The sequence below is a fragment of the Phaenicophaeus curvirostris genome, chromosome 2, assembly GCF_032191515.1.
Source record: "Phaenicophaeus curvirostris isolate KB17595 chromosome 2, BPBGC_Pcur_1.0, whole genome shotgun sequence".
Classification (NCBI taxonomy): domain Eukaryota; kingdom Metazoa; phylum Chordata; class Aves; order Cuculiformes; family Cuculidae; genus Phaenicophaeus; species Phaenicophaeus curvirostris.
In genome coordinates, this window is record NC_091393.1 from 54,833,190 (window position 1) to 54,857,860 (window position 24,671).

Sequence of the window (24,671 nt, forward strand, 5' to 3'; positions counted from 1 at the left end):
AAAATTACTAAAAACTACTAACTATTGACACTAGCACTGCTCTTGTTCAAAGTGATTTGAATTGCTCTGTTCAGGTGAATAAATCAGAGAACACGAAACAGCTCAAACACAATCTTGGTTTACGTATCTAACCCAAGATAATTCTATAACAAATCATCCCTCTGGAATTGACCAGTACTCTGATTAAACCTAATTACTTGATTACACTCAAATCTTGAGCTTAGTGGATATCTGAAAAAGGAGCAAGTGATTTCAACTGCAGGATTTTTATGGAAAGAAATGGGGATTAATCAACTAAACTGGAGACAAACTAAGGTCTGTATTAACGTACATCCTCCATTTTATTGTTAATAGATCCAAGCTCACTGTTCTTAGCTTACAAAGTTCTAAATATCTTGTATCCATTCAACAGTAATTATTTTTTTTTTGTAAAAGCAAGTCATTGCTAATTCTGACCACAACAATGTATACTGCGTTTCTAGTCATCCTCCCGCTGAATAATCTTTTATTCAAGACATTCATGATACAGAACAGTCATGGGAGGACCGTAACCATTTTTTGGTGATACTCTCAGTCCACACTAGAATCAGTATAGCTGAATTTTTTGCCCTACATATGGCAGAAGCATCCTAATTAGTACTTCTCTCTCAGCAGCTTTATGGCAGACCAAGCAGAATGATATCTGGAATGCCTTTGTATGAGGAAGAAGAACACAACAAAGATAAATCCTCAGTGTCACCAGTATGGATTGAATTGAATCAGGCCTTTGCAGATGTGTCATCTGAGGTAACATTTCAATTGTCTTTACACCTACCCTCCAGCAGAGCCACATTTACAGCGAAAACTACTCTAGCTGTCACCTAGAAATCCATTCCTTTCCAGAATATTAGATGTTAGAAAGAGTATTTTATACTTCTGCTCTGGACTTCTCTGGTTCCTTTTGTCCAGGCTGAATGGGTGGAGGAGAGCCTGCATGTTGAACAGATGCTGTATGACGGTGTAGCAGCCACCTCCGTGTGGCTAGATAGTGTGGAAGAACAGATCTTTGCTGCTACAGCTCTCTTGCCAGAGGAAGAAACTCAAACCTATCTCTGCAAGCAAGAGGTAAGGAATCCATGCATAAGACTTGCTTTAAATTGCCAATATGGTGTATTTTATACATACCTCTGCAAGAAAGAAGTAAGGAATCCATGCATGGGACTTGCTTTAAATTTCCAATAAAGATGAATTTTATGTAGTGTTTAGAAAGAAAATATAGAAAGAACTCTGCGTGACATGTTGCTGTCACAATCTGTGTGAAATTGTAGTATTCTGCTATATGTAGAAGTAACTTTATTGACTGTGACGAGAATGTTGCAGAAAACATTATCTGACCCAAATTTTGCCTGGTTTGAAGAGTATTAAACATAGAATCTTTCTTATGTTTAACTTCTTTGATAAGCAATACCAAGCACCACATTGCTGAAATTGAAATGAAGTGGAAAAGAGAGGAATGCTATGGGATATTGAAGCAGTACAAATTCATCATCGAGAAGTAGGGAAAGAGGAAAGGAGGATGCAAGGGGAGAGAAGTGAATAGGACACAAGGGGTAATGGTGTTAAACTATAAAAGCATAGATTTAGACTAGAAACAAGGAAGACATTTTTTATGATAAGGGTGATAAAACACTGGAGCAGATTGCCCAGTGGGGTGGTAGAAGCCCTGTCCCTGGAAACATTCAAGGTCAGGCTGGAGAGGGCTCTGAACAACCTGATCTAGTTGAAGATATCCCTGCTTACTGCAGGGAAGTTGGACTAGATGACCTTTAAAGGTCCCTTCCAACCCAAACCATTCTAGAATTCTATGAATCTACACGATTTTGTTTTAGCACTTGTTTTCCTCATAGCAGTCTGGGTTTTTTTTACTTTTAGAGATAATGTAGCAGCATAATCTTGTCTAGTGTGTGCATATTAGTAACATAAAGAAGTCACTACATCACTGCAAATTTGTCAATGGTTATGACAATGTTTGCTTTCTAGAATGTCTGATTATTACTTTGGTTTTTTTTTCTACCAAATCAGTCTCTTGCCAAAGAAATCAAAGACATAACAGAAGAAATGGATAAGAACAAGAATTTATTTGCTCAGATATTTCCTGAGAATGGTGGCAATAAGAATATTATAGAAGGCACTCTAGATTGTCTCCTGAGAAGAGTGACCTTAGTGGAATCAGTAGTAAACCAGAGATGCCATCAGATGAAAGAGCATCTGCAACAAATGGTGACTTTCAAGGTATGATGCCTATCTGAAGGAATTAATGGGTATATGCCAAATGAGGATATAAAGAATGTGATTCTCGAAGCAGTGAGATTTTTTTTTGTAGCAAATGAAAAAAAACAAGATTGTCACAGGTTTTTACTGAACAATCAAACAACTTCTTAGGCTATATCAAACCCATTACCCAAATCATGATCCAAAATTTAAACTCTCTACTAGAAGCCTTCTGCAACTCATGCAATTATTGCAAAGTGTTTATTTGTCACATTCTTTCTCACCCTGCTGGCATTACATAAAAGGAAGTTCTTGACTACTGTTGTTGAAGGAGAAAAATGAACTTTTGCTTTCCATTCTATACATTTTTTAATTTCAGAATGGTAGAGTGCACTGTTGTTCTTAGCTGAGATAGGGTAGAAAACATAATACTGATTTCCACCTTTCTGACCATCTTTAAGCCATCCCATTACTGTATAAGAGCTTATACCTTAAGCCATCTGTATTGAGCAAAGAAGAAAAAAGTGAAAGTAAGTGGAGAAATGTGTGCTTTCAGAAATCTTTTCAAACAATTCAGAAATGCTTTCAGGTCTTACTTGGTCTCTACCTTTTCTCTTATTATTATTGTATAAAGCTTTCAGTATGGTTTAGTTTTAATGAAGACACATAACTTGCAACCAAAAAAAACCAGGAGGATCATTTCATGGGTTGTTACTTCAGGATTTCTTTCAAAACTCTATAACTTTTCCTCTGTAGTATAGGGAAAAAAAAAAGAACATTTTTCAATTAAATCCCTTCCTTTGATGAAGGAAGCAGACAAGTTGGTTATAATCCTGTGTGTTACACTGGACATATTTAGCATTTAAAAGAGTTACTACATGGGGAAAAAAAAAAAAAGCAGTAATGCTCCCCTTCTGCAATGCTGAAAATCTTAGAAAAATGTCCTAATAATTTCCTACGACTATGAACACGTTTAGTTAACCCTGTAATGTGTTGAAGCTTTATTTACTACTTTGTTATATTTTCTTGTTTATAATGAAAAAAAAACCCCTTTTCTTAAAAGGAAAACCTAACTTGTTTACAAATGTATGTGGCTGAATAAATTACACAAGAATAACATTTTTGTTAAATGAAGCTAATGACCCTTACTAATTAATTATCTAACAGGAAAGTCAAAGCAGAGTGCCTTTAGCTTTTAGCTCATGTATATCCAGTTGTGGATGTTCAGCAATGTTAAATATTTTGCATTGGCTAATTATGACACTTCCAATTTTGAATAGATTTTATGCCTTAGTGCTGACATTGTAACAATTCCATGCTTTGAACTTTTTGGAACGTAAAATATTTTTCAGTTCATTTCTGATGTGTTTGGCTATAATTTGTTATTGTTGTCTGTTGCAGAATGATCTGAAGGTTCTGCTTACATCAGTGGCTGATAACGAATACTTGGTTCTTCAGAAACTGTCAGAGGCCATTGAGAGACCTGAAACAGAACAAATGCAGGTATTACCAAATGTCTATTACTTGTGGAGTGAGGGAAGAGGTAGTTTTTATTCAAAGTATAAATGGATTCTAGAAAACAGTTGCTTTTAAAGGGAGAATATGTATTCACATGAATACTTCCAAGAGTGCACTACGCATTTATAAATTTAAAAAATAAGACAACACAAACTGGCTTTCTTACCTCCTCAGCTGATGCAGTTATGCATACACTGATCAGTATCTGAAAGAAAGAAAACATCCATGAAACAAAAAGAACCTAAAGTTTGACTAAATCGTTTGGCTATTACACTTTGTTAAAAACCAAAGGCACTTACTTCTGCACTGGTTTATAGCAATATCTTGACTGTTATTCATTTTCATTTGAAACAAGGGTTGGAATTGCTTGATGAATAATAGATTATTAAAATGACAAAACACATCCTGTTTCCTTGCTTCTGTTTTGCCAATGAGAAAACCAAATTAAGTATCCTAAGGCCTACTTTATACAACTGTTTCTTCTTATCCGAGAGCTACTGATGTCTGGTACCAACAGGTGACTTAGGAGAAGAGACTTATCCTTCAGCTAAACAGAAATATTGGATTCATATGCTTGATAATCAGATTTTGAAGGAATTTTAAGTCTCCTATATGTATGAAGAGCTGGCACTCTGTGCTTTTCTTTTTTGCTTTCCATGATGTGAAAGACTAGCAAAAATTTATCTTCTGTATGATTAACTTAACTACTAAATAGGAAGACAATGTGGTAACAAAAGCAACTGAATTTTTAACAAATCAACAAAGGACTTTAACTACAGGAGTCTACCTTGTACTTTTAGCTCTGTTACAGCTTGCATGCATTAATTCAGCAGAGGCTCCCAGGTTGAAAGACCTAGGAAAGCTTGTAGCTTCCATTGAAAAAAGCCAAGGTATTGCCTGTGTACACTTGCAAATACCAACCTGTGTTCTTAATTTGTAGTTTTCAAAGTGCAAAAGGATGTGTACAAGTCCTTTTCCTTTCCAGTTGTTTTGGCCCCGTTCTAGTCCTAAAAAGGGAAATGCAGAGCTCTTTGCTGTCATGCGTGTCTTCTGCTGTGATGGTTGTTTGGCTGGTGCCCAGATATGACAGGAATGAGTGTTTAAAAAAAAAAGAATGTTTTAGAAGAAGGCATTAGAACAACAAACAGTCCTTCTGTGCCTACACTCTGTAATTAAAAGCATTGAAAGTCACAGCAAGGTTTGGCATAGTGTATGATACTAAAATGGCTTGTTATTAAAAAATAATAATGCTGTGTTGTATTTAACCTTAAGAAACAAGCTGGACTCTCCCAACTTTGAGTTAATTTTTTTTTCTTTGTATTATCCTTTAAAATTTCATCAGATTGCATTAATGATTAATGCTGCAGACATAAAACAGAAAAGAGTATTACCTTATGGCAGCTACAGTACTGTTATTAAACTTTCAGCTTTCAAGCTAAATGATGCTGTTTTCATATGCAGGTCGTACTGCAGGCAGAAGAAGGTTTGAAAGAACTAGATGCTGGAATCAATGAATTGAAGAAGCGTGTAGAAAAGCTACAGATTGACCAACCTTCTGTGCAAGAGCTGTCTAAGATCCAGGTATGGTTCATAAGTTCCATTCTAGACCTGTCTGGTGATATCAAAGATTTTTATTACGTTCCTCTTTATTTTTCAAAAGGCAGTTTAGGAAAACGTATTTAAAAGCATTTCAGTGTGTATGAAAGATTGTTTTCTCTTTGATTGACCTAGCTTTTCTCCTTTTGCATATTCAGATTTTTTTAACATTCCTATTACTAGCAATATTACTCATAAAAATAACAAAAATCTCACGTGTTTTCTTTCATCTCTTGTTGATACCCTGTTCAAACAGATAAAGTTAAGCATGTAAAAGAAAATGTCTGCTGAAAGTTGACCCGTTTTCACCAATCTCTCATGATCTGGGATTTAGTTCTCTCTCACCTTTGTAATTAAAAACCAAAAAAATTTAAAAAAAGAGGGGGTTGGGAGGGGATAGATAGTTAATTGCGACCTGAAATGGACAAGTTCTGCTTTTACTAGAACACCTGTTGCGCTCCTGCATACTTCCGGTCTTGGTTTTGAACACAACTTAAGTAGCAGGATTTAACTCTTGAGGTTCTCTAGAGTTGATCCTGAACTCCTATAAGGCTGTTGAAACAGGGGAATGCTTAAAGAAAGATCAGAGACAAGGTTTACAACTGTCTGTTACCATTTATAAGGGCATAATAGTAAATTGGAAGCAAAGAAAACAGCTCAAACTGGACCATAAACTTACATAAACTTATTAAGCAGATGATCTCAGTTAAAAAATAATTACAAAGAGTTTCTGCAAATTTGTCTTTTGCCCAGTTCTTTATCCTTTTGGTCTTAGAGCCTCTCCTGGTTTTGGGGTGGGTTTTTTGGTTTTGTCTGGTTTTTTTTTTTCTGTCAGAATATGTGTAGATAGCCCCCTCCCCTTGTTTTCAGTTTTTAGGGAAGTCTTAACATTTTATTTGACAGTTGTGCTTCTCTCAATTATTTCTTTAAGACTAGGGCAGATAGCTGCGGTCTGAGGGTGGGCGCTTTGCTGTGGCACTCGGTGGCCATAGAGGTGTTTTGGTTTATTAGTTTCTGAATGTCTTGCCTTGATCAAAAGTATGGACTTATCCTCACAGTTATGTGCATGTTCTGAAAATACAATTCTCAAAACCAAAACAAGAAAGTAATCCTGTTCGCCTGAAGAAAAGCATCTGTATGTTATTCTCTCTTTTATGGTTGAGGTATACAAGATGATTAATAATAGCACACAGGAACCGATGAGGTTCGTTCTTTTGCTCATTTTGTAGTTTGGCAGCATAACTCACTGCAAAACACGCACTACACTTTTTCGACACTTTACTGTTCTATATAAAGCGTATTGCTATTTGAGACCTGGTTTGTTTTTTATTACAGGTTGTATCTATCTTGCTTGCTACCAGTAAGCTGCTAGAGCAGGAGAGGGAAGCAAATATGCTGTTGAGGTGCCTATAGTCTGTAGCCATGATAGGATACAGGGATAGTAAGGTTACTTCTAGGAAGAAGTGTAAGGTACGAAATAAGAATCACTGTTGCTGCTCTTTGCCCTCAAGGATAAGTATGATGAGCTAATAAAGATCATTGGATCCAGACGGAGTGACCTGAATCAGAATTTGGCTCTTAAGAGGCAATATGAAAGGGCTTTGCAGGACCTGGCTGACCTAGTGGAAACAGGCAAAGAAAAGATGGCTGGTGACCAGAAAATGATTGTTGCTTCTAAGGAAGAGGTTCAGTCACTACTTGACAAACATAAGGTAAGAAACTACAATATATTTCAGGACTAATAATGACTGTAAGCTTGTACACAGCTAATTGCCAACCTTCTGTTCCTAAAGGTTCAGAAGCTTTTCAGAAGGGTAGGCCAGTATTACATCAGGTTATATTAAAACTTACTTTGTTTTAAATTGGAATCAATGAACTGTTCTGACTGAATGACTTTCAAATGGTCTGTTGAAGGTGAACAGAGGTAGACAGCATTTTCTTCCTTATTCTAATAACAAGTTCCTGTTCTTATACTGTCATGTTACATAGCGATTTCATCCATCACTCCATTTTTTTCCCAACAGAAATATATGTTTGCTTATAGCACCCACGAAATGTAAGAAGTCGTTTCCACATTTTTTACTAGGCAGAATTTTTTGATGGTGTATATGCAATTTAAGCTATTTTTCTTTATGAACGAGTGTTAGGATGGAATTTGCCTGGAAAGGATGACCTCTTTCTTTCTTTAAAAAGGCCATTGTCCTTTTTAAGTTGTGCATTGGATTTTGTGAAATGTTGGTAGAGTGAAAAGTTTACCTAATTCTATGTCTACATATACTTGATTGTACAGCTGTTGTCTTAAAATGATGGTTTGGTGGTAATGAATTGAGTAACAATTGCACTTTCACTTTTCTATTCTCCCTTTACCCTCTTCCTCACACGCAAACTTCTTAGGAATATTTTCAGGGATTGGAGTCTCACATGATACTGACAGAAACACTCTTTAGAAAGATGAGTAACTTTGCCCTCTTGAAGGAAACTCAATCGCATTCAGAACTATTGACACAAGCATCAGCTGTTTTAAAGCTGGCTCATAAACGAGGTGTGGAGCTGGAATATATTCTAGAGGTGAGAATTTCTGTAGTCTTTTCTGTACTGCCATTGTGATCAACCACCAGGATATTCTATAATGTTGTTTTCCTGTGCTTGAATAGATTTGATGGATATCAATCCCTCTTGTCATAAACATAAGGCACTGATAGTCTGTGTGGTACTTTGCTGCTTAACTGTTGTGGCCTTCTGGTGACATAATTTGTGTTCCTCTATAGAGCTGCTCAGCTTTAGCTAACAAGGAGAACATGACAGCTTTACCCATGTGCTAAGCCTGACACAAAGATAGTATCTTATAGATGCACTGAACATTTGTACTGCTATTTCTGTACATTCACAACTGTGTAGTTATAGGATTTCAGATTGAGAATGCAAATAATGAAAATTCTAGATACTCAGTTTCACTGTTCACCATATACATGGATAATTTTTGCTTGCAGACCTGGATGCGTCTGGATGAAGATTACCAGGAACTTACCAGACAGCTGGAGTCTGTTGAAGGCAACATCCCCACTGTTGGTTTGGTGGAAGAGACAGAGGATAGGCTTAGAGAACGTATTGCACTTTTTCAGGTTGGTGCTTTTCAGACATTCTTTATGAAAGAGTTGGGTGAAAGGGACCTCTGGAGGTCATCTAGTCCAACTTCCCACTTGGGGCAGGACAGTTGCCATGGGCTGGATCAGCAACAGATTTGGAAACCTCAAAAGATGGAGATCCCACAGCAGAGCTGAGGACCAATTTCAGTGCTGTACCTCTTACTGAAAAGATTTTCTATGATGCCCAATCTAAAACTTCAGCTTTCAGCTTGTCACCGTTGTCTTTTTTTTATGTTATGTGGCACTACTAAGGAGCATTTACCTCTATTATCTTTTTAATTCTATTCCAAATAGTTGTAGGCTTGTGTTAGACTGGCCCTTAGCCTTCCTTTTCTCAGTCTAAACCAAGGACACCTCCCTCAGCCTCTTTTTAAAGAACAGGTACTCTAGGAGCCTAAACATGTTAATTGCTCTACACCAGACCCTCACACTTCCTTCTTCTTGAACTTGGTGGAAGAGGGGGCCAGAGCAGAATCTGATGCACTAGATGTGACCTCATCAGCACTGTTTGCTAAGGATAATAAAATAACATAAGTTGGCTATTCAGACTTCTAATATAGGCTAGTGCTCTGGCTTGCCATATTTGCCATCTCTTGGTTATGGCAGAAGCCAGATTAAATATACTAGCTGTTCCCTTCCTAGATTTCTAGGATTATTCTGCCCAAGGCACAGAATTTATACTTCTTGTTGAGCCTCCTAAGGTTCCAACTGCCTCCAGGCTCAAGTTTATCAAAATGCCTCTGGACTAAGGCTGCCAATTTTTGTCTCAACCACTTTTCCTACTTTAGCATCGTCCACAAATTTACTGAGGGAGGTTGTAGAGAGGAGGGTGCTGGCCTCTTCTCCCAAGTGACAGGGGACAGGACAAGAGGGAATGGCCTGAAGCTCCACCAGGGGAGGTTTAGGCTGCACATTAGGAAAAATTTTTTCACAGAAAGGGTCATTGGTCACTGGAACAGGCTGCCCAGGGAGGTGGTTGAGTCACCTTCCCTGGAGGTGTTTAAGGCACGGGTGGACGAGGTCCATGCTAAGGGGCATGGTTTAGTGTTGATAGGAATGGTTGGACTTGATGATCAGGTGGGTCTCTTCCAACCTGGTTATTCTATGATTCTATGATTCTATGATAATCCATGTGATTTATGAAGAAGTTGAAGATGTTTGGGCTCAAATATCAACAATCTGTGGAGTACTCTGCCAGTTATAGTCTGCCAGCCAGACATCAAGCCTTTGATCACTAGTGTTTGAGGCTGGTAATGTAGCTAGTTTTCAACCCATTTAACAGTTCATTTAATCGGCCCACATTCTCTGCGCTTCCTGAGGACTGTCCAATGGGAGTGTCAAAGGCCATGCTGAGCTCAGTCTCATCCATAGAGACAGGAATTTTTTTTTAAAAGGCTGTTTAGTTAGTGAATGCAAATTGAATATTCCTGGTAAGCTTTTGGTCCTTTTTGTCCTTGAAAGTGGATTCCAAGAGGGTATGTTCCATGTTCCAGAGGGCAAGATGAGACCAAATAACCTGCTGTTCCCCAAGTTGCCTTCCATCCTAAATGCAACAAGAAGTAGTAGTTTAAATATAGGTTTTCTGCCACAGCCTGTTTTTAAAATGAGAATTCTGTTCTAGTTATTTTGTTTCGTCTTGTTATACATCAGGCATTTTGCTTGGGTTTTGGGGTTTTTTTTTGTTTTCTTGTTTTACAGAAAAGCGTCTGCCAGATTTTTCTTGCAAACTGACTTCTTGTCTATTCTGAATTTGTTATGCTTATTGGTTTTTTTACCAGACAGCATTCTGCTTTTGCAATGGTATGAGGAGAACTTAAGCAATCTATGGTGTGTGGGTTTCATTTTCATTTTGTTTAATGCAAAGCATTGTTTCTGTTGGTCTTGACCCTGACTTAGATTTCATCTTTTGTTTCTCTTGTCAGTTACATATATTAGGTATTCAAATCCAGATTCTAGTGCTCTGCTATGCCATAACTTTTAATACATTGTTTTCTCTCCCTGTGGCCACGTTTAGATTAAAAATACATAATTAATTTATCTCTGTCTTAGAATTTTTTATGCTACTGTCTAGGAGCTATGCATTTATTTGATTGATATATTATATGTAAGTACACACACAGAAACACACATGTATAAATACAAAATTCTGTTAAGTTATTTGAGCTCTGTTGATGTGAAAGGGACACTAAGAAGAGCCATAAAAAGTTTATATACTCACCATGAGCCTGGTATTTTTTTACTCTTCAGCTTCAAATTAGTTTTAGCAGAACTGAAAGATGGGAACGTATGTGTATATTCTGCTCAATCTTAGTCAAATATTCAGATGTTTATAATCTGTACTGTTTGTGTAATGATAGTGGAATTTGGCAGGTATATTTGCCTATGTATATGGATTTTTAACCCCTTCACAGGTCACTGTTTAAATGAAATGTGTCTCTGCTCCAGGTTTGATTTAGTTTAAGGGTATTAACAGTATTTTTGGTACCTTTTCCTTCTTGCACCACATCAATTAGCTTCTGTGTTCAGGGATTTTGATGGGTGGGGCAATCTCTTTTGTAACCATAGACAGTAGAAGGGCAGATCAATAAAAGAATTAGGTGACCAGGGAGCTGAAGATAGGCATTGAAAGGGCTGAAGCTGCCACTGTTAATAAGTTGATTCTGGATACCTTTAACTTTCTTTGCAGTAGGATTTTCAGCAGATGGTAGACTAAATTCTGACGTTTTAATCAATTTCTCTCAGGAGGTATGTTGTCCCACAAAGATTCTTTTGATACTGTTCTTTTCAAAATTAAAATACCTACACGAAAGAGTTAATCATGAGGAGGTGTCAGCAGACAAACTGAAGTGAGGGATTTTGTGATAGCACGTTCAAATTTTGAGCAGGTTACCTACGTGATTGTTCTCAGGGGATTCTAGAGCCGGAGCAGAGGGAAAAATGTCATGTGCTGTGGTGACATTGGATATACTACAAGATGCAATAAAGAAAACTAGACGTTGATAAAGTGTGGTAGCAGAGACCTGAAGAGTTATCTGACTATCTCCTCCGTCATTACAGCGTCTGAGATCTAATCTGACTGAATACCAACCTAAATTATACCAAGTAATAGATGATGGGAAAAGACTCCTTTTTTCTGTCAGCTGCTCAGATCTCGAAAGTCAACTGAACCAACTAGGAGAACACTGGTTAAGTAACACCAACAAGGTTACCAAGGAGCTTCACAGGCTGGAGACAATACTGAAGCAATGGACAAGGTAATGCTGATGTAATTGTATAAACTTCTTCATCTGCGCTGCTCAGGACAAATTTATTCTGAACCTGAAGCCGTTAGATTCAACATTTAAAATAAAGTACTTTTAGAGATGTATATGGTAGTTTGACTACTCTACAGTATCCTAATTCTGTTCCATAGAAGTGCTATCATGCTATGTGATTTGCAATAAAACATATACCATATAACAGCTGGTGGGAAGTCAGAAGATCTTATTTGGATGACTCAGTTAGAAGCCTCTTGTGCATACAGATTGATGAGGGAGGGTGTATGCTTTGCTAGGTAATGTGAGTACGACTCAGTGTGTTCTGGTAGGTGCATTGCCACTGCAGGGATCTTGTGGGTCAGTGCCATTGCACATGTAGAAGGGAGTTTTTAGCTGCCTTTACTAATAATGTTCATATGCTACTTTTAAAATTAACTCTGTTAATTAATTAAGTTTCTGGAAAAAAGAAACAAACCCAAAACCAACTCTGCTCTGAGTTACCTTGTTGTAAAGCTTTTGGAAGATTGAGCCTGCTAATGGAAAGCAAAAACCTGTTTTGGAGGGTAGTGTACTGTTACAGCTTGCCCAAACAGATTTGTAACCTAGTTACTAGACCTTCATTAAACTTATTTTTTTCCTTAAAGGCAAAGTGAAGGCACTGTTAGGAATTGTGGGTGTAATGGCTAAAATAAGTGCTTCCTGATACCATGCCCATCTTTTAAATTAAATCATATTTTTTCTGAAATTTGATAAAGGAAAGAAAATATTTTTCTTTTTATTTTAAATCTTGCATACAGCGTCTTCCTCTAACCACAGAAGGAGAGACTGCTCAGTTGGAGGCGAGAAGTAGCAATGACTGTTTTAGTTTTCTTTAAACATCTTTACAGGTACCAGAGTGAATCAAATGAGCTGACATATTGGTTACAATCTGCAAAGGAGCGACTTGAGTTTTGGAGCCAGCAGTCTTTGACTGTTCCTCAGGAACTGGAAACAGTCCGAGACCACCTGAACTCATTTTTAGTAAGTCATTCATGGATCTAGGACACCTTTTTACTCTCCAGTTACAAATAAACAATAGAGCAATCAAACGGTTATGCTTTTTCTCATCATTGCACTTGAGTATGAAAAAAAAAATTCTGTAGGTGAGTTGTCCTTCAAAAAACTGGGTTTTATGCATATTAAGCACTCCTTTGATATATGCAATAATTACAACATTTGATGATTCTGAAAAAAGAAAATGGTTTTATAACTAAAAACGGTTTTTATTCTCGCTTCGTCTAATGCGTGGGTGGTAAAAACTAACGGAAAGTACATATTTTTAAAAGGAAGGGAAGATATTCTTAGCTTTCTTAGGTAAAGTTTTAAGTACAATAAACAAGTGGTTGATAATTTCCACAAAAATTACTCTGCTTGTAGGAGTTTTCAAAAGAAGTGGATGCTAAATCATCACAGAAATCTTCTGTCCTAAGTACTGGAAACCAGCTTCTCAGGCTGAAGAAAGTGGATACAGCAGCACTGCGTGCAGGATTGTCCCACATTGAGAATCAGTGGACAGAGCTGCTCACACAAATCCCAGCAGTACAAGAGAAATTGCACCAGGTAAGGAAGGCCAGCTATGGCCTTTGATATTCCAGAAAATTCAGACTGTACGGTTGGCACTGCCTTTGAGAAATAGTTGCTCCTTCCTTAGCTTATACACGTGAGGCAATATAGGAACAATGTTACTCTTGTTTTAATGTGGGAAAGCTTACACTTATGTCAAAATCCTGTCTACCCATACTGTCTAACACCATTTGGTGTTAATTTCAGAGTTTCACTATTATACCTGTTAAATTTTAACCAAAGAACAGATGATCTTTTTTTCAACATGTTGATAAGCTTTCTTGAAAAAGGGAGTTCACATTCCTCTGCCCTGCAAGGTTTGCTTCATGGTTTTGTTCAAATTGAATAGACTAGGCTTAGGTCTAGGGTAAGACAAAATAAATCTAAAATCATTATTCAAGGTTCCTGCTAGTATATCTAGGACTAAGAGGGAATTGGTTGAGTACTTTGGGGGTTTTTTAATGATATAATACTGAAGTTAAGTGATTATATTGATCTAAAAGTTGGTTTAGTGTTTAGTTGCTAGGTGGTTATTATAGAATCAGAATCATTAGGTTGGAAAAGACCTGTGAGATCATCAGCTCCAACCACAGCTGTTCACTACTAAATCATATCCCTAAGCACTTCATCCACCTTTTAAATACCTCCAGAGATAGTGATTCAACCACCTCCCTAGGCAGCTTGTTCCAGTGCTTGATAACCCCTTTGGTGAAGACATTTTTCCTAATGTCCAATGTAAACTTCACCTGATGCAGCTTAAGGCCATTCCCTGTTGTCCTATCAGCTATCACTTAGGAGAAGAGACCAACAGCCACCTTTCTACAGTCTCCTTTCAGGTAGGCGTAGAGAGCAGTAAGGTCTCCTGTCAGCCTCCTCTTCTCCAGGCTAAACAACTCCACCTCCCTCAGCCGCTTCTTGTAAGGTTGTCAGTGTAAGCCATTGCTGTAATTTAATTTGGAATGCTCTCATAGGTAGTAATATCATTACTTACTATTACTTATTATTTAAGGGGAGAGAGAAAGGGTAACAAATGTGAACTGAATCAATGTCATTCAGTAGTTCTCTGAACTGTCTTGTAATGCAAAATCTGAAAAGGTCATAGAACATGTTTTTGAGTAGCCAAGTGTAAGCAAGTACTACTGCATCAAATGTTGAAAAGGAATCTTTCGAGGAAGAAACAGTTGCTATTCAAAATAAACCTATTTAGAAATCATTGCACAAGAAGAGTAGTATAGAATTATTTTCTGTGGGTCTATTCATTAGCCATATACAAATAAAGGAAAAAACTTGCCTGTAGCTGAAGTTTTACATAAGCCCAATACAGAGTTATGGAATGAGAATGTAGAAACTTCAGGAAGTCAGAAATGGATTCTTTGAGTTTGTCAGTTTCTTTGTACAACAAAGAAAGGAAATAGAAGACTTTAATTTTCTTACTAGGATACGCGCAGTTATACAATGTACGTCCTATGAAAACCTTTGTTTATTTTTTTTACTCCTTTTTATAAACTTCAGTGATGTATTAGGGATGTAGAATAACATGATAAGAGTAGTTAAAGGAAATGTGCTATTGTGATGCAAAGCAAGGAATTCTTACCTATTTTCTTCACAGTATGTATTTTAAGTCTGTTGTCTCTACAGCTCCAGATGGACAAAATTCCTTCTCGCCATGCTATCACAGAAGTTATGAGCTGGATTTCCCTGATGGAAAACGTCATTCAGCAGGATGAAGAGAACATAAAAAATGTAGTAGGACAGAAAGCCATTCATGATTATGTCCAGAAGTACAAGGTACTGAGTGGAAATGTTATTAATTTCCCTTTTGAATTATCCCCATTAAGAATATATATACATATTTAAAGGATAAGTGATGAAAGGAAAAAAAGAAGCAAAACTTACATTGTGAAATGGTTAAAATTGTACACAAGTTAAAATTGGGTAATATTTGATACTGTGGGAAAAAAAAGCCAAAGTTAATTTTACTCTGCAGTTTAGTTATGTCAGGAATATGATTTTTAATATGCTTACCAAATAAATCTAAAGCAATACACATGATTAAACCTTATTAGATCTGTCTTTCACCAAAAACCACAAAGCACTTTGCAAATTATGTAAGTTATTTTATGAATTGTCTGCATGATATCATTTTTTCCTCAAAAGTGTTCTTGAATGTGCTTGAGTGCACAGAGAGGTGCACTCTCTGTGGCTAGTGGTTTTATGGATCAAGATACTTTTGATCAGTATCCGAAGCATGAAAGAAAAAATGCTGTATCTTGAAATAACTATTGGTATAACTATAGTTACAACACAATGTCACTTCTTTAACTAGATCAGTAGCACTCTTGTAATAGATCTGCACGCAGTGACTTTCTTCTCAATATCATATTTATTTCACTAGTCTCCTGAAAAATCACTTTGCTTCTTGCGTATTATTCTTCTTTGTATGTAAGAATATTTTCCATCTTATCTGCTTTTGTATTAAAAATTGTGAGACTAAATAAGTGAATAAAATTATTTATACTCAGTTTTTCTTTAATCTAGTACTTGGGACCAATATCAATACATTTACAGATTATTTTTGCAGGGGGACGGGGAGTGGGGCGGCAGCGGGGAAGGCAGATTCTTCATTCCAAAGGCAATGTGTGGCAGCTGTATTTCTCAATATTTAGGAAAAAGTATTGTATTTTTTAATTGCTGTTCAGTTGCTGAAAAAACCTTTCAACTAAATTGAGAGAAGGTCGTTGTTTGTGAACATTTTTCCTCTGTTTTGCAGGAAGTTTAGGAGTCCTTATGGTTTGGGTTTTTTATTCTCTTCTATCAGGGTTTCAAGATAGATTTAAATTGCAAACAACTGACAGTAGACTTTGTGAACCAATCAGTGCTACAAATCAGCAGCCAGGATGTTGAAAGTAAGCGTAGCGACAAAACTGATTTTGCAGAACAACTTGGAGTAATGAACAGACGTTGGCAGATCCTGCAAAGCCTACTAACAGAAAAGGTAAAGAAAAAAACTAGCAGCTCTGTAATGCAAAATATGTAGAACTGTAAGATTTTAATGGTTGGAAACCTCTGCAGGTCGTTTAGTCCAACCTCCTGCTCAAACAGAATTAACTTTCCAGTTAGATCAGATTGCACAGGGACTTGCTCAGCTGAGTTTTTAAAATCTCCAAGGACAGATTCCACAATGTCACTGGGCAGCTCCTTCCTGTGCTTAACCAGTCTTGTGGGGGACAAGCTTTTGCCTTGTTCCAAATCAAAACTGTGACTGTTATCTTTTCTTTTACTACGCATCTCCAAGAATAGTCTGCCTCCATCTTCCCCATACCCCCCATAAGGAGTGAACAGCAGATGAGATGCTTCCTTTGCTTTCCTTTCCCCAGGCTGAATAGAACCAGCCTCTCCTTTTATGTCATGTGCTCCAGCCCCTTAGTGGCCATTCACTAGTTTGTCAATCTCTTTGTTGCACTGAAGGGCCTCAGATGGGCCAAAAGCGCCAAGGAGACGGAAAGAACCACTTCTCTTGGCCTGCTAGGTGCACTCTCTGTAAACCTAATTTGGGATGCAGTTGGCTTTCATTAGCACAAATGCACACTGCTGATGCATTATATTCACATTATTGTTCCCAATAGCCCCTAGGGCCTTTTCTTCTATCCAGCCTGCTGCCAGCCTGTATTGTTGCCTAGGTTATTTTGTCCCAAGTGCAGGACTTTACATTTCTATTTGATGAATTTTATGAGGATTGATGATCTTATTCCTCCATCTTTTTGAGAATGCTGTGAATGGCAGCCCTAATCTCCAGCATATCAACTACTTCTCCCAAATTAGTGTCATTAATTAATCCACAGAAAGCACAGTCCACTATGTCATACAATCATTGAATTGCCTGAATTGGAAGGGACCCACAAGGATCATCTAATCCAACTCCTATTTCTCCATAGGACAACCCCAAAATTCATACCATATGTCTAAAGGCGTTGTCCAAGTGCTTCTTAAATATTATCAGGCTTGGTGCCATGATTACTTCACTGTTCACACAGTGCTCCACTACCCGGTGTGAAGAACCTTTTCCTGATATTCAGCTTAAACACCCTGGCACATCTTCCCTCTATTCCCTTGAGTCCTATCATTGCTCAGCTGCTCCTTTTCCTTCCATTGTGAGGAAGCAGTAAACTGTGATGAGGTCTTCCCTCAGCCTCCTCTTCTCCAGGCTCAATAGACCAAGTGACTTCAGCCACTCCTCATACGACATCCCCTCTAAACCTTACACCAACTTTGTGGCCTTCCTCTGGACACTCTCCAATAGCTTGTTATCCTTTTTATACTGTGGTGCCCAAAACTGCACACAACACAGTAGGGCTGCACTGTTGTGGAGTAGAGCGGGACAATCACCTTCCTCCACCAGCTGGCAATGCTTGGTGCACCACAGGACACAGTTAGTCCTCTTGATTTTCAGGGCACACTGTTGGCTCATGTTCAACTTGCTGTCGACCACAACCCCCAGATCTCTTTCTGTAGGGCTGCTGTCCACCCTCTCACTCTCCAGTGTCTATGTATATTCAGAATTGAAGTGTCCCAGGTGCAAAATCTGGCACTTGCCCTTTTTAAACTTTATGCAATTGGTAATTGCCAATTGCTGTTGAATGATACCTAGAACACTCAGAAAAATCCAAGTAACTTTGAAGCTGTCAGTTGATAGGGGAGGTAATAGAAATCTTGGTCTGCATTAACACAGTTATAAGCAAGGAATATAAAATGTATGTTTGCATACTCAATTTTATTTGCGAAATCATAAGGCCCTTGATCTCTGAAAAGAATTCCGCTTCATAAAAAAATTGTGACAAAGTGTTAGCTTTTTTTAATGTGTCATAATACTGTGTATTAATATGCTATCTTTATATAATTATTTCTAGATAAAGCAAAGCTTTTATTAACTCTTTTACAAATAGTAGATATATTTAAATTTGAATGTATATACCATTTTGAAATTCTGGAAGTACTGAATGCAAGGAAGGACTGGTAAGCATCAGTCTTCACTGATTTATTTGATTGACCAAGTAATAAAGGTAATTGTATGAGAGAGTATATACTTATATTTGTTTGCAGATCCAGATGTTGGAAAGTCTGCAGGAATCCTGGACAGAGTATGAAAGTAATGTACAGTGCCTAAAAACTTGGTTTGAAACCCAAGAGAAGAAGCTGAAACAGCAACAGAAAATTGGAGACCAGGCTTCAGTACAGAATGCTTTGAAAGACTGTCAGGTAACATCCCTTTATAAGTGACAATGTTCTCTTTCCAACAGTTAGAAACAACATCTGATAAAGCCATGTGAAATATTGATATCAGTGACAGAATTCCTCTTTACTTCAGTGAGGGGGAGATTTAATTCCTAAAGTACCAGCAGTAACAAAGATGGGGGGAACGATAATGTCCCAAGGATGTTTAAAAGCAACCAAAGTCATTATTCTTTTTGCATTGTGTAGTAAACCATAGACATTTCCAAGCATGCCAGGTGTTCTGAACTAGAAGGCCGTCAAAGCAATACGGTCCTCTTCTAGTTTAGCCAGTGTTATGGAACTTGATGTCCTGAACACCATGCTTGGCTACTGGGAAACTTGGGGGTTTTGCCTTATAGAATCATAGAATGGTTTGGTTTGGAAGATAATCTGGTTCCAACCTCCCTGCCATGGACATGGCCACATCCTACTAATTGCTTATCACTACCTTTCCTCTACCCCTCCTTCTCTCCTCCTGCCTTTTTCCATTCTTTTTCCGCCTTATGTATTACACTTGACTATTCAAAGAAAAATGGTTAGAATCCAAGGATGTCTTTCCTGAATTAATTTAATGGATGGGATAAATATGATCTAACTTTAAGGTCTTCGCAAACAGAACAGCTGGAAGTCAATGAATGAAATGCACAAGAGAATGTGACCTATATTCACTAGTGTAATAAGCTCTTATTTTTTTTTCTGTAAGTTTTCTGTAGTTGGTTAGGCTAGATATGTTAGAAGTCATTTTTTTTCCAAAGTTCTTGACCTAGGTTTTCAAACTGGTTGAAGTGCTTAGTGTTAGTTCACGTATCTTTATGGTTTCAGCACAAAAGCCCATACAACTGAAGCAAGGGTAATTTAGTGTAGCCAGATTGTCAGGCTGTGCTTGGCTGGAGTTCAAAGCTGAATCTGATTTATCACATTTATAGTTCCTTTTAGTCAGGGAAGTTAGCAAATACACTTGGGGAGTCAGTTATGAATGGCAAGACTTTGATCGGCAGAGAAACAAATTGTTTAAGAAATAACTGTAGCAGACACTCCCAAGTATTCAGTTCAACTAGTACAAAAGCTGCAGGTTATTTATTAACAGATGTTAGTTTGCTGCAGAATGTCATATTAATAAGTGAAGGCATTTCCCATTGCATGTAAGCAACAGCAATGTCTTTAATTCAGTTATGAGTTAAAAATGATATATAAGGAACCTTTTTTCACAGAGAATCAGAAATACTTGCAGTGGGTGGTGTTTGAAACTTTTGCCTGTTCTACGTTCTGAATTTTTGAGCAAACTGATACAAACTTAAATGCCCTTTTTAGTGTTAAAACCCACTTCAAGGAAATTCAGATCTACTATGTACAACTTAGAAATATTTGCTTTACTCTTAGCTGATAAAAAAAAGATGTATTACTCCAAGGCTGCAGTCTAGAACAACATCCTGGCTTGAAGTTTGAAGAAAAGTTAAATAGTACAGAAGAAAAGGCTAAGTAGAAACAGTATAGCAAAAGTGCACTTACTTATGTGTATATAGACAAAACTGTGTTGTATGTGCACGGGGATAAATTCTACTAATGGCAAGAGATTGCAAGACCAGGCAGAATTTAGTTTCAAATACTCTCTCCGTTATCTAAAATCTTAAGTCTTTTATGAAAATGATTCACTTGTTGGGGGGTTTTGGTTCATAGGGAGAGCAATATATTTAAAGACATGGGTTTTAAGTTTGCCCAGAGTTTTGTTGAATTTTTTTCTTCCCCTGATAGTCTGTTTCAATAAGGAAAGGTTTGCAGAAAATTAAAACATAACCTGAGATTACAAGATGTACTAATTAGGGTCATCACAAGGTTGCCTTCACTCCCCAGTCTGCTTTCCGTATCACACTAACTGCTTTATTTCCAGACAGGTAAACACAAATTTGTGCTGGCCTGAAGCCTGCAAGTGATAATTCCCTTCTCTTCTCAGAGTCAGTGTTTGCACTACCTGAAGCAGCACAGCTTCCATGTGAGCCAGAGCATTGCAGGACTTGCTTGGATCTCCCTGCACCATACCATGAAATAATATAGGTAGTTTCCTGGCTAGGAATGAGCTTATGGGAGCATGCTTTATGACTCACTGTTGCTCACTGAGTCTTCTTGTCCTCTCTGCTTCATTCTGTAACTTAATTCTCATGCGATTGGTGCATGAGGAAGATCATAGCCTTTGTGACTAGCGAATGCTACCAGAGTTTTTGCACTTCACTTATAGATAAACCAGGATAAAAGAGGCAAGCTTTCATTCAGCCTTTCCGTAACCAATCTAGGGTCATGTTAAGTCAATAGCACAGCCAGCTCTTAACTGAAGCAACAAAACAATCAGCTAACATGGCCTCAGTGCTTATTCTTTGCTTGCTGTTTTCTTCACTTGTTTTCACACCAGCCGTTCGTTTTCTTCCCATTTTCTTGGGTTAGTGTGTGAGAACACTGAGCAGAGCAAATGCTATCAAGCTCATTAATGCTTCCCAATGGCATGCAACCTTGAGGAGGCAATAAGGAAAATTCTTGCATTCTGTTAGTTGTTGTCATTGGCTAGACTCCAATGAACTTGTCATCTAGAAAAGAGGAAGGCTCGCTGTCCTTGTGCGAGGGGCTTTGCTGAGTCCTGGCAAGGGAATAAAGACGCCATTTCATATGGGGTGGCATGGTAAATTGACATCTTTGCCTACGAAGTAATTTTGTTCTTTTCCTTGGGTGGCAAAACTCTTTTTTTTCCCAGAGTATTTGAGCCAGCTTTGAACTAATTAAAAAGCCTTCTCAGTGTTCTAAGGCAAACTAAGACACACAACAGTTTTCCCATGTATTCAGACTGCTCTCCTATTTTTAATGAGTTTTGGACTCTTAGATGAGAGCAGAAGATCACACAGGAATTTAATGTAGAAGACATGTTTCTATTTAAGTTAAAGACAAACAACAATGCTTTAAATGAAACATAAAATATTAAATAAAATTGCTGATGAGTTGCGATTCTCTTGAGAATAAAAGGCCAAAGTATGTAAGCATGAATTTCCTGTTTTTTAAACTAAGGATTAAGGATAAGCATTTTTTCTATTTCAAGGCATTATCTAGTCAATTAAACAAAAAAAAATACTGACGTATCTTCTTTTTCTTTTTAGGAATTAGAAGAATCAATAAGAACAAAGGAAAAAGAAGTAGAAAATGTAGAACAGAGTGGTCTGTCTTTGATACAGAACAAGAAGGAAGAAGTCTCTACTGCTGTTATGAGTACACTGCAAGAAATTAACCATTCCTGGGCCAGTTTGGATCACATGGTAAAAGAACTGTCAAGGTGCAGATGATAGTTCCAGGAATAGGGCACAAAGGAGAGGGAGAATTAGAAGTTTGCAGCTACTGGATTTCTTCTCGATTTTAGAGGAAGAGTTTCTGAACTGTGTCTGTGTTTCCATTCATCCCCATGTTTGTGTGTACACTCCACAGAAAGTGTATAATACTTCCTATTTCAAGGATGCTTTTAATTGAAGCTTTTTAAGTGCTTTCTGATATTTAATAGAAAGGTATGAAGTGATTAGTAAGGAACTACGTTTTCAAGGACACAGATCTCACAGACTAAGTAGGAATGCAGTGTGTTGGTGCTAGCCTTGCTGCTCACTTTGGTAGGCTGATTCGCTTGCCTTGTTTCATAGTCTTAAGCAGTTTCTCTTGATCCTGCTTTGCACCAAGGTAGAATGGACTTTGTATCATCTTAGTCCCTGCTATTATAGCTTTATAAAGTGAAGCAGGACTTTATTCTGTACCAAATGTAAGAATAGCTGATGGTTGTGCAAAATCATCATTCTCCAAGAGGCTTAAGCTTAGGCATGTAGAATGAGTAGTATCTGAGATCAAAAAGAAGGAAATAATTTAAACAAAAGGAAGTAATAACTTGAATGCTTTTTATTTACTTTTTTTTCTTCCTGTATCCTTCAAGGTTAACCAAATGAAGATATTATTGCAAACTGTTCTTGATCAGTGGAACATTTACAAAAAGACTTATGAAGAACTGAATAGTTACCTGACAGAAGCCAGATATTCTTTGTCCCGTTTTTATCTTCTTACTGGTTCATTGGAAGCTGTGAAAGTCCAAGTTGAAAACCTTCAGGTGAAAAGAATACCATACCTCTTGACATACCAAGGATGGAATCAAGGATTCATTTTGTCCTCATTGCATAGATGCATATAACAATACATTTTGGTTTATAAGAAATGGAAGTACTGGCAAATTAAAATAGCATGACATTAAGAGAACGCATTATCAAATAGCCATTACATTTTTCATTTTGTAGAAAAATAAAATTGTGAAAATTATTCTCTTTTTAGATTTTTTTATGCTCTTCTTTAATTTTTGAGCCATACTGTCAAATCATTAAAAGTTTTTAAATTCTACTAGTGACCGTTAAGACTGAAGTTTCTCACTCAGCTTCATCAGGCTTTGGAGCTACTGATGCAAGTTGAAATTGTGTTTTAATCCCCTTTCCCCCCAAAACCGTTGGCAGCAATAGATTGTAAATCAAATAATGTTCCAAAAGCTGAAATACTCACATGTTCAAGTGATTTTCTACTGTATGAAAAGCATAACATACAATGAGTCTCCTGTTATAACATTCTAAATTAGTATTAATGTAAAGAAATTAATTTAAACAAAATTATTTTTGTATTGCATACAATACCCTTTAATTTCAAAGAAAGTTGTTGTCTTTGAAATTAAAAATATCTGTACAAACATCTTTAGATGCTTAAAAAAACTTGTGTTATTAGTATTTGCCATCAAATTTAGTTTTACAATACCTTTTAAATATTTTGTGTGATTTGAAGTCCAGATGTATATAAAACCAAATGCCCTAAGCATGAACCATGCACTACGCAGCCACTCTTCTGGGTTTTCATCTTTTGCATGTCAGAGAGGAGGAGTCAGTAAAACAAATAGGTACAGAAAATGACTTATTTTCCTTATTAAGATTTTGGTTATACTGTTTAATCAGGTTGAGATTTCCTGGGCTGATCAAATTATAATAATAATATGCATTAAAACATTTAATGTTAACAAAGAGAATTTTCCCTGCCAGCAGTACTTCAGACTGATAAATGAAAAAGTAAGAACGTTATTTTCAGAAGGAAGCTTTTCTATGCTGTTACTTTTTTTCATTTAATTCTAAACAGGAAAATGTTATTTAATTTATTTTCTTTTATCAGTTAAGTTTTTCTTTCTGAAGCAGTTCCATGCAGTTCCTCCTTCTGTGCAAGACTTGTTTAGAATAATTTCTTTCACAAGATTTTTACATTTTGTGAAAATGTTAGGTGAAAATTTACTTTCTGCTATGCCTTGATATGGAATCAAATTAATATAACAACAGTTTTTCTGTTGAACAACTTTAATTTAGATGAAACATACATGAAATCAAGTTTTGCATTCATAACCTGTGTGATGTAATTGATACATGCTATTCTGAAATGCTTCTATGTTGTGCCATAGTAATACATCATCTACCTATTTTTAAAAAAATATTTTTATTCTATCTGTTTTAGAGCCTACAAGAAGATTTGGAAAAGCAAGAAAATAGCTTACAGAAATTTGGTTCTGTGACCAATGAATTGTTGAAAGAATGTCACCCACCAGTGACTGAAACTCTTACCAACACTTTGAAAGAAATGAATATGAGGTAGAAAATGTCTGTGTCTTGAAATTTACTTTCAGTGGTAAATTTGCATTTCTCCATTGACTCAGTTTTCCATCATTTTTAATTTTTATTATATTCTATTATTTCATGGGTTTGGGGGCTTGGAGGGAGGGCAGAGTTATTGTTTTTGGCAAGGGCTGGAATAGAAATGTCTCATTTACTACTAATAATACATGAAATTTTATTAAAGCATTTGAACGTTACTATCCACAGCATGGCTGCCAACCAAGGTTCATAAATACCATGCTGGAAAATAATACTGCACTTAAAAAGCAAGAATCCTGTCTTGAAATTTTGTTTGCTGTGCATACACCTGGTCCCCCAGTTTTCAGGTT

The 24,671-nt window shown here is 37.0% G+C and overlaps 2 protein-coding genes across 2 annotated transcripts in view; one reads left to right on the forward strand and one right to left on the reverse strand.

Annotated features, from left to right (window-relative positions):
- Positions 1-24,671, forward strand: part of SYNE1 (spectrin repeat containing nuclear envelope protein 1) — a 285,435-nt gene that overhangs the window by 209,827 nt on the left and 50,937 nt on the right. The window contains exons 100-116 of the mRNA XM_069852100.1: positions 652-786; positions 949-1,104; positions 2,062-2,271; positions 3,652-3,753; positions 5,230-5,349; positions 6,876-7,076; positions 7,759-7,932; positions 8,355-8,486; positions 11,568-11,764; positions 12,655-12,787; positions 13,184-13,366; positions 15,008-15,157; positions 16,188-16,364; positions 18,470-18,625; positions 21,778-21,933; positions 22,590-22,760; positions 24,185-24,318. Of these exons, the coding sequence (XP_069708201.1) occupies positions 652-786; positions 949-1,104; positions 2,062-2,271; positions 3,652-3,753; positions 5,230-5,349; positions 6,876-7,076; positions 7,759-7,932; positions 8,355-8,486; positions 11,568-11,764; positions 12,655-12,787; positions 13,184-13,366; positions 15,008-15,157; positions 16,188-16,364; positions 18,470-18,625; positions 21,778-21,933; positions 22,590-22,760; positions 24,185-24,318 (2,687 nt within the window). The remainder of the gene's footprint in view (positions 1-651; positions 787-948; positions 1,105-2,061; positions 2,272-3,651; positions 3,754-5,229; positions 5,350-6,875; positions 7,077-7,758; positions 7,933-8,354; positions 8,487-11,567; positions 11,765-12,654; positions 12,788-13,183; positions 13,367-15,007; positions 15,158-16,187; positions 16,365-18,469; positions 18,626-21,777; positions 21,934-22,589; positions 22,761-24,184; positions 24,319-24,671) is intronic.
- ARMT1 (acidic residue methyltransferase 1) overlaps positions 6,366-24,671 on the reverse strand; it is a 347,283-nt gene continuing 328,977 nt past the window's right edge. The window contains exon 6 of the transcript XR_011336990.1: positions 6,366-6,386. The gene's annotated coding sequence lies outside the window, so the exon portion shown is untranslated. The remainder of the gene's footprint in view (positions 6,387-24,671) is intronic.